This window comes from Pelophylax lessonae (assembly GCF_965119305.1).
Source record: "Pelophylax lessonae genome assembly, chromosome: 3".
NCBI lineage: Eukaryota > Metazoa > Chordata > Amphibia > Anura > Ranidae > Pelophylax > Pelophylax lessonae.
The window spans coordinates 436,035,659-436,048,131 of record NC_138770.1 but is presented as its reverse complement, the minus strand read 5'-3'; the positions used below and the strand labels follow the sequence as shown (position 1 = coordinate 436,048,131).

General features: G+C 44.9%; 1 protein-coding gene across 1 annotated transcript in view; it reads left to right on the top strand.

Annotated features, from left to right (window-relative positions):
• Positions 1 to 12,473, top strand: part of AHI1 (Abelson helper integration site 1) — a gene marked incomplete at its 5' end in the record, with an annotated part of 647,577 nt that overhangs the window by 37,049 nt on the left and 598,055 nt on the right. Inside the window, 1 exon segment of the mRNA XM_082249437.1 lies at positions 4,216 to 4,334. Coding sequence (XP_082105563.1) covers positions 4,216 to 4,334 — 119 coding nt within the window.

Here is a 12,473-nt window from a genome sequence, read left to right as displayed (position 1 = left end):
CTCAGCTATGCAAAGAATCAAGAATATGTCAGGTTTAGATCGTCAGGGGGGGTGAATCGAGATCGCGATTTTCATACGATTAATCGTGCAGCTCTAGACTCCGGAGGCCTGGCTGTAGTGCTGCAGTGCTCTGGTGACTGTTCTCGACTCTCTTCTTGCAGTCATCACGTTGGACGTCATGGGGCACGCCACGCCAGACGCCACACAGTCGCTTGCTGGGAGCGAAAGCAGGTGGAGCTCCGTGAAAACCGGAAGTTGGGTAAACGTCCCTGCCTCACATTCTCATTTTGTTTTCGTTCGTTAGCTAAAACGGATTTGATTTTCTTCATAGTTGTCTTCATTTGCCGAAAATGTGCTATACTTTTGCGTTTTGTTTTCATCACTTGAAAAATGCCGTTGACGAAATTGACACTGGTGGTCACCAGGACAAATAGCAAGGGCCAATCCATTTGGGATACAGACACTAGTAGCAACCTGACAGGGGTTTTAATTCTTACATACTCTATCCAGAAAAATAATTTTTGAGGTTTTAGGGCTCTTTTACATGGCCGCTCCGTGTGTCCGTAAATCATCTTATTTTTTTGCGGATGATTTGCGGACATAATGTAAGTCTATGGCATTGCGGATGTCAGCGGAAATACCATCCGCTGACATCCGATTTTCTTCCTTTCAGTTCTGTTCCGTTTTTTGGAACGGAACAGAACCCTATTTTTTCATCCGTTCAAAAAACGGAAAGGAAGGAAAATCTGATGTCAGCGGTGTCACCCGCTGACATCCGCAATGCCCATAGACTTACATTATGTCCGCATATCATCCGCAAACGGATGGGATGATATGCGGACATACGGAGCGGATGACACAAATGTCATCCGCTCCGTGAAAAAAAAATAAAAAAAAAGTCCCGCAGCGGAGCTTTCACACGGAGCGGCCGTGTGAAAGAGCCCTAAGGGTTTACTTTTTAAGGATTCTTTCTTTGCAACTGATGGCAGTACCTGTGTTTTTAAAATGGCCCTGCCAACAGGGATTACTGAACTTTTGTGAAAAGTGTAACAAGAAATAAGCATTTAACTGTGCATAGTCAGAACCTTTGAGTACCTCTCGACATTTTTTTTTATAGGATTCAATAACCACAGGCTGCAGTACTAGTAATTTTGTGTGAACCTTGGGTGATAGTTGTCTATAAAGGACTTTGAGCTAAGGTTTTTGCCCCAAATTCTTACAGCTTTGAAAGGCATTTATTCAGTTTTAAAGCATATGTTTTCGGCCCGCCCCCAAAAAAAGTCCATGTATATTCTTTACATTGTAATCTGCATCTTCTTTTCATTGCCTCTTTTGATGTCAACTGCTAAGTTGATACTGCCAATCCCGGAATATCTGTGCGGAAACAGATATGTGCACTTGGACTGGTCAGTTTGCATCCATAAGCTTGCTGTATAGAGGTACAGGATGCATGGCTCATGCATGGCTTGCTCGTATCTTCTGTAGTCAGTTTTTCCACTGCGCTCCCTGTCCAGCCCTACCTTAACTGACAGTGGCTCCTTTGGAATGATATGGATTTCTGCACAAATTGGTCATAAAATTTGATCTGATCATCATCTAAGTCCACAACAATAGACAATCGCAGTCTGCTTAAACTAATAACACACAAAGAATGAAATGTTGCCATGTTTTTATTGAGCACACCATGTAAACATTCACAGTGCAGGTGGAAAAAATATGTGAACCCTTGGATTTAATAACTGGTTGAACCTCCTTTGGCAGCAATAACTTCAACCAAACGTTTCCTGTAGTTGCAGATCAGACGTGCACAATGGTCAGGAGCAATTCTTGACCATTCCTCTTTACAGAACTGTTTCAGTTCAGCAATATTCTTGGGATGTCTGGTGTAAATTGCTTTCTTGAGGTCATGCCACAGCATCTCAATCGGGTTGAGGTTAGGACTCTGACTGGGCCACTTCAGAAGGCGTATTTTCTTCTGTTTAAGCCATTCTGTTGTTGATTAACTTCTATGCTTTGGGTCATTGTCTTGTGGCAAAACACACATCTTCTGTTGAGCTTCAGCTGGTAGACAGATGGCCTTAAGTTCTCCTGCAAAATGTCTTGATAAACTTAGGAATTTATTTTTCCTTCGATGATAGCAATCCGTCCAGGCCCTGACACAGCAAAGCAGCCCCAAACTAGGATACCCCCACCACCATACTTCACAGTTGGGATGAGGTTTTGATGTTGGTGTGCTGTGCCTCTTTTCGCCACACATAGTGTTGTATGTTTCTTCCAAACAACTCAACATTGGTTTTAACTGTCCACAGAATATTTTGCCAATTCTGCTGTGGAACATCCAGGTGCTCTTGTGCAAACTGTAAATGTGCAGCAATGTTTTGTTTGGACAGCAGTGGCTTCCTCTGTGGTATCCTCCCATGAAATCCATTCTTGTTTAGTGTTTTACGTATTGTAGATTCGCTAACAGGGATGTTAGTATTTGCCAGTGACTTTTGTAAGTCTTTAGCTGACACTCTTGGATTCTTCTTCACCTCATTGAGCAGTCTGCGCTGTGCTCTTGCAGTCATCTTTACAGGACGGTCACTCCTAGGGAGAGTAGCAGCAGTGCTGAACTTTCTCCATTCGTAGACAATTTGTCTTACCGTGGACTGATGAACAGCAAGGCTTTTGGAGATACTTTTATAACCCTTTCCAGCTTTATGCAAGTCAACAATTCTTAATCGTAGGTCTTCTGAGAGCTCTTTTGTGCGAGGCATCATTCCCATCAGGCAATGCTTCTTGTGAAAAGCAAACCCAGAACTGGTGTGTGTGTTTGTTTTTTTTTTTTTTTTTTTTGCAGGGCAGGGCAGCTGTAACCAACACCTCCAATCTCATCTCATTGATTGGACTCCAGTTGGCTGACATCTCACTCCAATTAGCTCTTGGAGATGTCATTAGTCTAGGGATTCACATACTTTTTCCACCTGCGCTGTGAATGTTTACACGGAGTGTTCAATAAAAACATGGCAACATTTCATCTTTGTGTGTTATTTAAGCCGACTGTGATTGTCTATTGTTGTGACTTAGATGATGATCAGATCACATTTTATGACCAATTTGTGCAGAAATACATATCATTCCAAAGGGCTCACATACTTTTTCTTGCAGCTGTAATTAAGTGCCCGTCCCCAGCTATCCAGAAGAGGACTTTAAAGCAATCTGTGTTAGCATGTGACTGAGCTCTAAAACATAATAATAATGATTTGGATTTCTTTAAGAGCCGGTTCACACTGAGGCGATCCGACTTCGAGGGGCGACCTGTGAAGTCGCGGTGCACATTGTGCACCGCGACTTCGGCGCGACTTGCAGGGACTTCACATAATGGAAGTCAATGCAAGTCGCTCCCAGGTCGCCCCAAAGTAGTACAGGACCCTTTTTCTAAGTCGGAGCGACTTGTGTCACTCCTATTAGAACGGGTCCTGTGCTAATCAATGGCGAGCGACTTGTCAGGCTGACAAGTCGCCTGACAAGTCGCGCTAGTCTGAATGGGGTCTCAAACTGAGTGTTGCAAAGTTTCTTCCAAAATATGTACTTCTCAATCATATGTCCTAAAGTATATGTAAAACAACCCATTTAGTTTTAAAATAGAAAAGCGTGTGTGTGTGTTTATACATATTAAATGGCTGTGCAGGGGGATGTCAGGACAAGTCTGGTAATTGGAGGATTGCAGGCTGAGTTCCCAGCACAGCTATAGTAGGACTTGCCACACTGTGCTCTGTGCTCTCATGCCTACAGTGGTCAACTTGAAATAGGAAAGCAGAGGGACTGACAGAAACCCCATGTATTCACACAAAGGAAGAAATACACGTCAATCACAGCCAGTGAGCCAATAAGGAGGGAGCTGGGGGCGGGGTAGAGGCATGCTCCGTGTGTGAATGAACACAGAGCAGTGGCTCAGGAGCGACTCTGCTTGGGTACCCCAACAGCAAGCTGCTTTCTGTGGGGGCGCTCAGCAGGAGGGAGGGGCCAGGAGAGCCAGCAGGGGACCTGAGGAGGATCGGGGCTGCTGTGTGCAAAACCACTACACAAAGCAGGTAAGTATATAATATGTGTTTTTTTTTTTTTTTTTTTTTAATAACAAGCCTTTAATATAATTTTAATGCTGTTCATAAAAAAGACATGTTATTGCAGACCTTGGTACATTTTTTTTTTAAGATTCTGCATGCTTTTTTGCAGTAGAGAGTGAGGCTAAAGCAAGAACAAAGTCCCATTTTGAGGAGGTCTTCCACAACTACTCGGCTCTTTCAGAAGATAAGAAGACATTCGGAAAGAAGCAACCTGAAGAACATGTAGTGGTAATTTTCTCAGTCCTCACTTACCTAGTCACATGAATGGGTGATGGTACAACATTGTCGGCATACTGATCTTTCCCATTCTTTTTTAACTTCACTGACTTAAGATGCAGATGATCCAGAGTTGAGGCTGAACTCCTAGGAATTAGGCAACATTCAACTCTGCAGTTTGACCCCTAAGACAATCCCCCCCCCTCCCCCCACATGCACTGCAAAGATTAAAGTGGTTGTTCCACAGAATTAATGTTCACTGCCAGCCCCTCTATTTTCTAGAACAAAGCCTGTAAATACTGTTTTCCGGTGATCTTCAGGCCAGTCACATGATTCCAGGCCAATCATGTGACTCCTGGCCGGTCTCCTACTCCAATCCCGGCAACTGCGGGAGGAGCTGAGATCTCCCTCTGACGTCAGCCGGGGAGGTCATGTGGCCGCTCAGCCCCTCCTGCAGTAGCCCTGGATCAGATTAGAAGACCGGCTGGGGGTTCATGAACGTCCTGAAGATCACTGGAAAACGGTATTTACAAGCTTTGTTTTTCGAAAAACATTTACCCTGTGTGTTATGCCTCATTATAATAGAGGGGCTGACAGTGACAATTGCTAATGTTTTATTTCTACTAATAGCTCCAGGAGGGGGAGGCAGAGACAGAGACATGGAGCTGACGGGTAGGGAGGGAGGGGGTGAGGGGGGAAAGAGAAGAGCTGCGGATGATGGAGGCACGCAGGCAGACCACTGTGACCAGGGCTCATTAGCCATGATTATTATTGTCAGCTCACAGGAAGTGGCAGGATCAGCCAGGTTTTTTACAGTTTAGAGAGGGGAAGATTAGACAGAACAAGCACTGTGCTGTTTAACCACTTACGGACCGCCCACTGTGTATTTACGTTGGTACTTTGACGTTAAATACCGGGGTTATGGCAGCAGATAGCTGCCAAAACCCCAGTATTTTTTTAAACAGCCTGCAGTCTGCGTTAACATAAGGGTGGTCTCAGCGGCGGATTCGCCGCGGGATCTCCTTTATGGGTGGCGGGAGAGGTGCCCCCCCTCCTGCCGCTCCGGTCCTCTGTCCTCTTAGGCAGGAAGTCGAGTGAGGGCAAGGTGGCCCTCACTCAACTCTATGGCCTTGGGAGGACCGGAGCAATGTCATACGTCGCTTCCTAGCAATGGCTTTAAAGAGCCCATTTTTTTTTTCCATCATGGAAAAAAAAACTTTTTTTTTTTTCTTTTTTAGTGTAGATGTGAGATCTGAGGTCTTTTTGACCCCAGATCTCACATTAACCACTTACCCACAGGGCACTTAAACCCCCTTCCTAACCAAACCAATTTTCAGCTTTCAGTGTTTTGAATGACAATTACTCATTCATGCAACACTGTGCCCATATGAAATGTTCGACGTTTTTTTTTTTTTTCCACACAAACAGAACTTTCTTTGGTGGTATTTAAAACGGAGTTCCACCCAAAAGTGGAACTTTCGCTTATTTGCTTTCTCCCCCCTCCAATGCCACATTTGGCACCTTTCAGAGGGGAGGGGGGAACGGGTATCTGTTTTTGGACAGGTACTTTTTACCCACTTCCAGGAGATGGCGCCGCGGCACTGTCCCTAGGAAGTTTGGCCCCCTCCTCCTTCCCCCGCCTCCGAGCCAATCCAAATGCGCAGCATGCTTCGCGCATGCGCAGTAGGGACCCGCCCGTGAAGCCACAAGGCTTCACTACTGGGTTCCTTTACCGGCAATGGCGGTGACAGCACCCGACAGCCGATGGAAACATCGGCTGCAGTGCTGCCATCGCTGGACTCCAGGACAGTTAAATGTCCTAATATTAAAAATCAGCAGTTACAGTATGTGTAGCAGCTGACTTTTAATTTTTGGAGGGGGAGGCTGAAACACCACTTTAATCATCATTGGGTTTTTTTTTTCTTGGCGCTATAAATGAAAAAAGACCCAAAAAAAAGCATTTTTCTTTGTTTCGGGTTTTAAAATTTAGCAAATTTAGTAATTTGTCTGCATAGATTTTGGCCAAAAGTTATACTGCTACATATCTTTAGTGAAAATAACCCAAATAAGTACCGTATATACTCGAGTATAAGCCGAGTTTTTCAGCACTTTTTTTGTGCTGAAAACGTCCCCCTCGGCTTATACTCGAGTCAAGAAAAAAATAGAAAAGTTCCCGGCCGCTCCGACAAGCTTGAGTTTTAAAAATGGCGCCGCCCGGCGCATTCATGTCATTGCGCACGCGCCGCCGCCGCCGCTCGTGTAATTTCGGCTATTCCCGGCGCCGCTCGGGAGAGGCCGGGAATAGCCGAAAGTATACGAGCGGCGGCGGCGTGTGCGCAATGACGTGTCGGGGCCGGGCGACGCCATTTTTAAAATGAAGGCGCCTCTGGAACAGGTAAGGGAAACTGCTGCACTACCTGCCATTCTGCAGGGCTGCGGGTATACTACAAGGGATGCAGTGCTGCGGGCATGGTCCACCTGTACCATGCCCACAGCACTGCATCTCCTGTAGTATGCCCACAACCCCGGATCCTCTTGTACCATGCCAGTCACCCTGCATTATCCTGCACCATGCCAGTACCCTGCATTCTCCTGCACCATGCCAGTCACCCTGCATTCTCCTGCACCATGCCAGTACCCTGCATTCTCCTGCACCATGCCAGTAACCTGCATTCTCCTGCACCATGCCAGTACCCTGCATTCTCCTGCACCATGCCAGTACCCTGCATTCTCCTGCACCATGCCAGTACCCTGCATTCTCCTGCACCATGCCAGTCACCCTGCATTCTCCTGCACCATGCCAGTACCCTGCATTCTCCTGCACCATGCCAGTCACCCTGCATTCTCCTGCACCATGCCAGTCACCCTGCATTCTCCTGCACCATGCCAGTACCCTGCATTCTCCTGCACCATGCCAGTACCCTGCATTCTCCTGCACCATGCCAGTCACCCTGCATTCTCCTGCACCATGCCAGTACCCTGCATTCTCCTGCACCATGCCAGTCACCCTGCATTCTCCTGCACCATGCCAGTACCCTGCATTCTCCTTCACCATGCCAGTACCCTGCATTCTCCTTCACCATGCCAGTCACCCTGCATTCTCCTGCACCATGCCAGTACCCTGCATTCTCCTGCACCATGCCAGTACCCTGCATTCTCCTGTACCATGCCAGTACCCTGAATTCTCCTGTACCCTGCCAGTGCCCTGCATTCTCCTGCACCATGCCAGTACCCTGCATTCTCCTGCACCATGCCAGTACCCTGCATTCTCCTGCACCATGCCAGTACCCTGCATTCTCCTGTACCCTGCCAGCCACCCTGCATTCTCCTGCACCATGCCAGCCACCCTGCATTCTCTTGTACCATGCCAGTCACCCTGCATTCTCCTGTACCATGCCAGTACCCTGCATTCTCCTGTACCATGCCCGCCGCCCTGCATTCTCCTGCACCATGCCCGCCGCCCTGCATTCTCACCCTAGGCTTATACTCGAGTCAATCATTTTTCCCATCTTTTTGTGGTAAAAGTAGGGGCCTCGGCTTATACTCGGGTCGGCTTATACTCGAGTATATACGGTATACATTTTTTGATCTTTGTGAAGGTTATAGAGTCTACAACCCATGGTGCCAATCATTGAAAATTGATCACACCTGATGTACTGATGGCCTATGTAATTTCTTGAGACCCCAACAAGCCAATAAAGTACAAATACCCCCCAAATGACCCCTTTTTGGAAAGTAGACATTCCAAGGTATTTAGTTAAAAAGCATGGTGAATTTTTTGAATTGTCATTTTTTTTCCACAGTTCTTTGTAAAATTAAGATTTTTTTTTTTTTTAACAAAATTGTCATATTACAAAGTTATTTCTCACGCACTTTATTGGCATAGTTTCAACTACATCCTAAAATACATTCTGCTACTCCTCCTGAGTATGGCAATACCACATGTGTGGGACTTTTCCACAGCCTGACCACATACAGAGGTCCAACATCCAAGTAGCACCTCCAGGTGTTCTAGGAGCAAAAATGACACATATAATTTCCTGACAGCCTATCACACTTTTGAAGGCCCTGCAGCACCAAGACAATTGAAACGCCCACAAAATGACCCCATTTTGGAAAGCAAACACCGCAACACATAATCTAGGAGGAAAAATGCGTCTTTTGAACATGTCGTTTTTTTTTTTCCACAAGATTTTGGACTATGTAGAAAGAAAATTAAAACACATTTTTTTTTTTTTTTTTACACAATTTTTCATTTCTAAGCTATTGAGATATACACACAGCATGTACATAGCAAAAATGACACCCCAAAATACATTCTGCTACTCCTCCTGAGTATGGCGATACCACACGTGTGACCCTTTTCAATAGCCTGGCCACATACAGAAGCCCAACATGCAGGGAGCGCCGTCATTTCTTGACTTCCCGTTACAATTTTGTGAGGCACTGTAGGTCACTAATAAGCACTGTAGTGGCACTAACGTGGCACGGATGAGCACTAACGTGGCACGGATGTGGCACAGTTAAGCACTGACATGGCATGAATGTGGCACGGATGAGCACTAACGTGGCATGGATGTGGCACGGATGAGCACTGATGTGGTAATGATGTGGCACGGATGAGCACTGACGTGGCATGGATGTGGCACAGATGAGCAATAACTGCGGCGGGCGGTCAGGAAGTGGTTGAATAGAGTTTGTCTCATTTCTTTACCTCACGTCTTCATGTTGCAGACTCTGGAGGTCTGTGGATGGAACCTGAACATCGATAAATCATCCCGGTTTCTATTTCAGTGGTTACTACAGTGATCTCCACTAGCTTCCAGGTCCTGTGCCAGGCAGCTACCCTGCTGCTTACTTAACACAGGAGGTCGCTCACTTGACAAGGAAAACATTCAGAGAATGCTTTGCATTCTTTTGATGAATGCAAAACATCCTTTGATTGGACGAGAAGGAGATTGTAACATCAATGGCCCACCCTCTTCACCTTGTCAAATTAGAGAATTCTTTGTATTTTCTCAGTGAATGGCACCAGTGCTGAGGGGGGAAAACTCCCAGGGCAGTGGCTCGGCACAGGATGCAGAAGCTCCTAAAGCTAGTGGAGAACAATGTAGTAGCAAAGTCTATTACAGTCATTTCCAGCTTCCACAGGGATTGGCCAGGTATGTCCTATTCATAGTTCCAACATGGACCAATGTAACTATGTAAAAATATCCATAACTGGAATTCATCTTTAATCCTGACATCGGCCTTTCCTGATCTCTGATGGAACCCAGTTTCTACACAATTTCATTCATTCAGTTTTGCTCTAGAACTTTGGAACAGAAAATTCTCATGTTGTGGGACAAATCCAATCTTTCTTGTAACACCTGTCCCCAGTGTTGTCGGAGGGCAGAGTTTCTTTTCTTATCCTGAAAGATTGTCATGACGAATGCCAGTCTTCTGGTTTGCAGCGGAGTCCTGGGCATTCTGTCTGTTCAAGGTTGTTGGTCTCAGGAAGAATTGAAGCTTACAATCATTTGAGTTACGAACAATTCATCTGTTGTTCCCTTTTTAGATGCAGGATTTCAATCAATTTTCTCTATCGTTCATTGAGAGACACAGCTTGCTGTTTAGGCTTGGTTCACATCTATGCAAATCAGATGTGTTTTGAACCGATTTGAATAACATGTGAACCAGACAGGCTTTAAATGGAGATGGTTCACATATGCCTCGTTTCCACTGAGCGGATCGGTTCGGGTCGGTTCGGTACGGTACGCTAATTTGAGTGTTTCCATTATGAAAGTGGCCCATACAACCGAACCAAACCGCACCATTCCTGGTCCTGCTTCAGATGTAGGGCCATAGGAAATGGTACGGTACGGTTAGGGCGGAGCTACTGGCGTCACACGATAGATTCCACTGATTGGCGGACAGGAAAACTTCAATGCTAACGTCAAATGAAAGAGCAAAACAAACACCTCATTTGGTGTAAACCCCGCATGGTCCCTGGTGGCCCGACTTGCAGTGGAATCGCTCACCTGAATAGACCAGACCATTCTAACCCTTCCAAACTGTACCGACCCGAACCGTTCCGCTCAGTGGAAACGAGGCATTATATGCGGGCTGGTTGTGGTGCAAAAAATAGGGTCCTATACATTTTTCAGTCTGATTCAGGTGCAATTGAAGTGTCAAATTCTCACCTAAACCACTGAATGGAAACCACACCGGACTCTGCACAGAAACCAGCCCCACATATATGTGAACTCAGCCTTATTAGGCAATGTAGAGAAAACATTGAGTGGAAAGCAAAGTGTCTTTCCCCCTGAAAGCGATCAACAATGAGTACCAATGAGGCAAGTAATGTAAATTATAATTCGAAAAATAATGTTTATTTAGGCACTTGTGCCTTAAGAAAGAACAATAATATACAGGTGACAGGGTGTGGCACAGCAATGTGATAAAAGAATTTAAAAACAACAACAAACACATGTATAAATAGCCATGGACAAAAGTAGCAGTGGTGAGCTGATGTATATGAATGCAAACACAGCCGTACTGATACTACAAGCTGGGTCAACTAAATGATTACTTTCCCAAATGTCAATCCAGGTGGTTATGAATTTCCTCAAGAGGAATAAGAACTTCTATGACCATAAAAAACAGCGCTGGTTCCGCTGAGCAAGGACCTGAAAACTATACCTGATGGAGGTCAGGATTAAATAAATGACATTGTGTTAACAATGATAGCCAGGTGCCATGGTTGGTTGATCCGGTTGGCCCAAGTGGATTGGTGAAAAGTATGGAATGAATCCAAATGAATGAGGAAAGTATTTGGGTCAGCAATCTCAGTCCTAGTTGGTCAAATTGTAGTTTTGGTTGTTATAAAAAATAACTAGTGATGGGAGGGGGGGTGACCGACTTTGGTTCTGCTATAATGCCCAATTGATCAGTAAAGGATGCAAAAGTTCAAAAAAGTTTAGCAGGTATCATTCGCTGTGTTTGTATAGGTATCAAATAAGTATATCAAGGCTGCAGTGTTGGGGGTAACTAGTTACAAAGTAACTGATTACAGTAACTACATTACTTTTTTTGGTAACTAAGTAATGTAACTAGTTACAATACTAATATTGGTAACTACGCTACTTTACTAGGCTATAGGAAGTAACTACACTACTTTACTAGGCTATAGGAACGCGCTTTCCTGCGTTACCCAAGCCGTGCGATACAATTGTTATTTCGAAGAATAGAGAGGGATGAAGTTTATGACTTTTTGTGTTGCACTTTATGTTTTATTCATTTTTTTCAGCTTTTGTTCTCATCTTTCCCAAAGCCTGTGTTTATACAATAAACTCTATGCAGAAAGAGTGTCATGTATCTTCTTCTACACGGTCAATTAAGAAAGAGGAAAGTAAAGTAATAAGTAGTGAAGTTACTTTTCAAATGCAGTAACTAGTAAAGTAATCTCATTACAATTTACACAAGTAACTAGTTACATTTTTTGAGTAACTACCCCAACACTGCAAGGCTGGTTATGCTGCATGTCCATACCTCCGTATATGAGTCAATGACTCAGCCGGCATTAGCGTTCCTCCTCCGGCGTTCTCCTCCCGTGCTCGCTCAAGCCAACTTCCTGGTATCGACGTGTGGGTCCGTCAGTGTCGGCCTGACGTCATTTCCGGTGCGGCGAGTCTAGAGACTGGGGAACGGTGAGGAACCGGCCGTGCAAGAGTCCAAGGATTATGGAGAAGGCAAATCCAACATGTGTGGACGGATTGACGCTAACGCTGACGCGTTTCACTGACTTAACGTCAGTTTCTTCAGAGCTAACTGTGAGGATGTGAAGTGTTCAAATTTATAGTAGTTGACAGCTGATCAATTAATCAGGTGCAGGTGTAAATGTTCTGTTGAAACCAGTGATCACCACTACTATCTTTTTCCACTAGATGTCAGTATTTAATCAAAATTCGGTTGGTAATATAAAGACCATCTACCCACCAGCGTCAGAGCTGTTTACTTCCATGGAGATTACTAAAATAACCTTGTTTATATATAAATTAGTGATAATAAAGGTAATGGCCCTATCACTCATTAGACGATGTTGACATGGAAGGATGCTTCAGTTTAAAACTAAATTATGACTATACACAATAAAAGTGAAATAAAGAACTA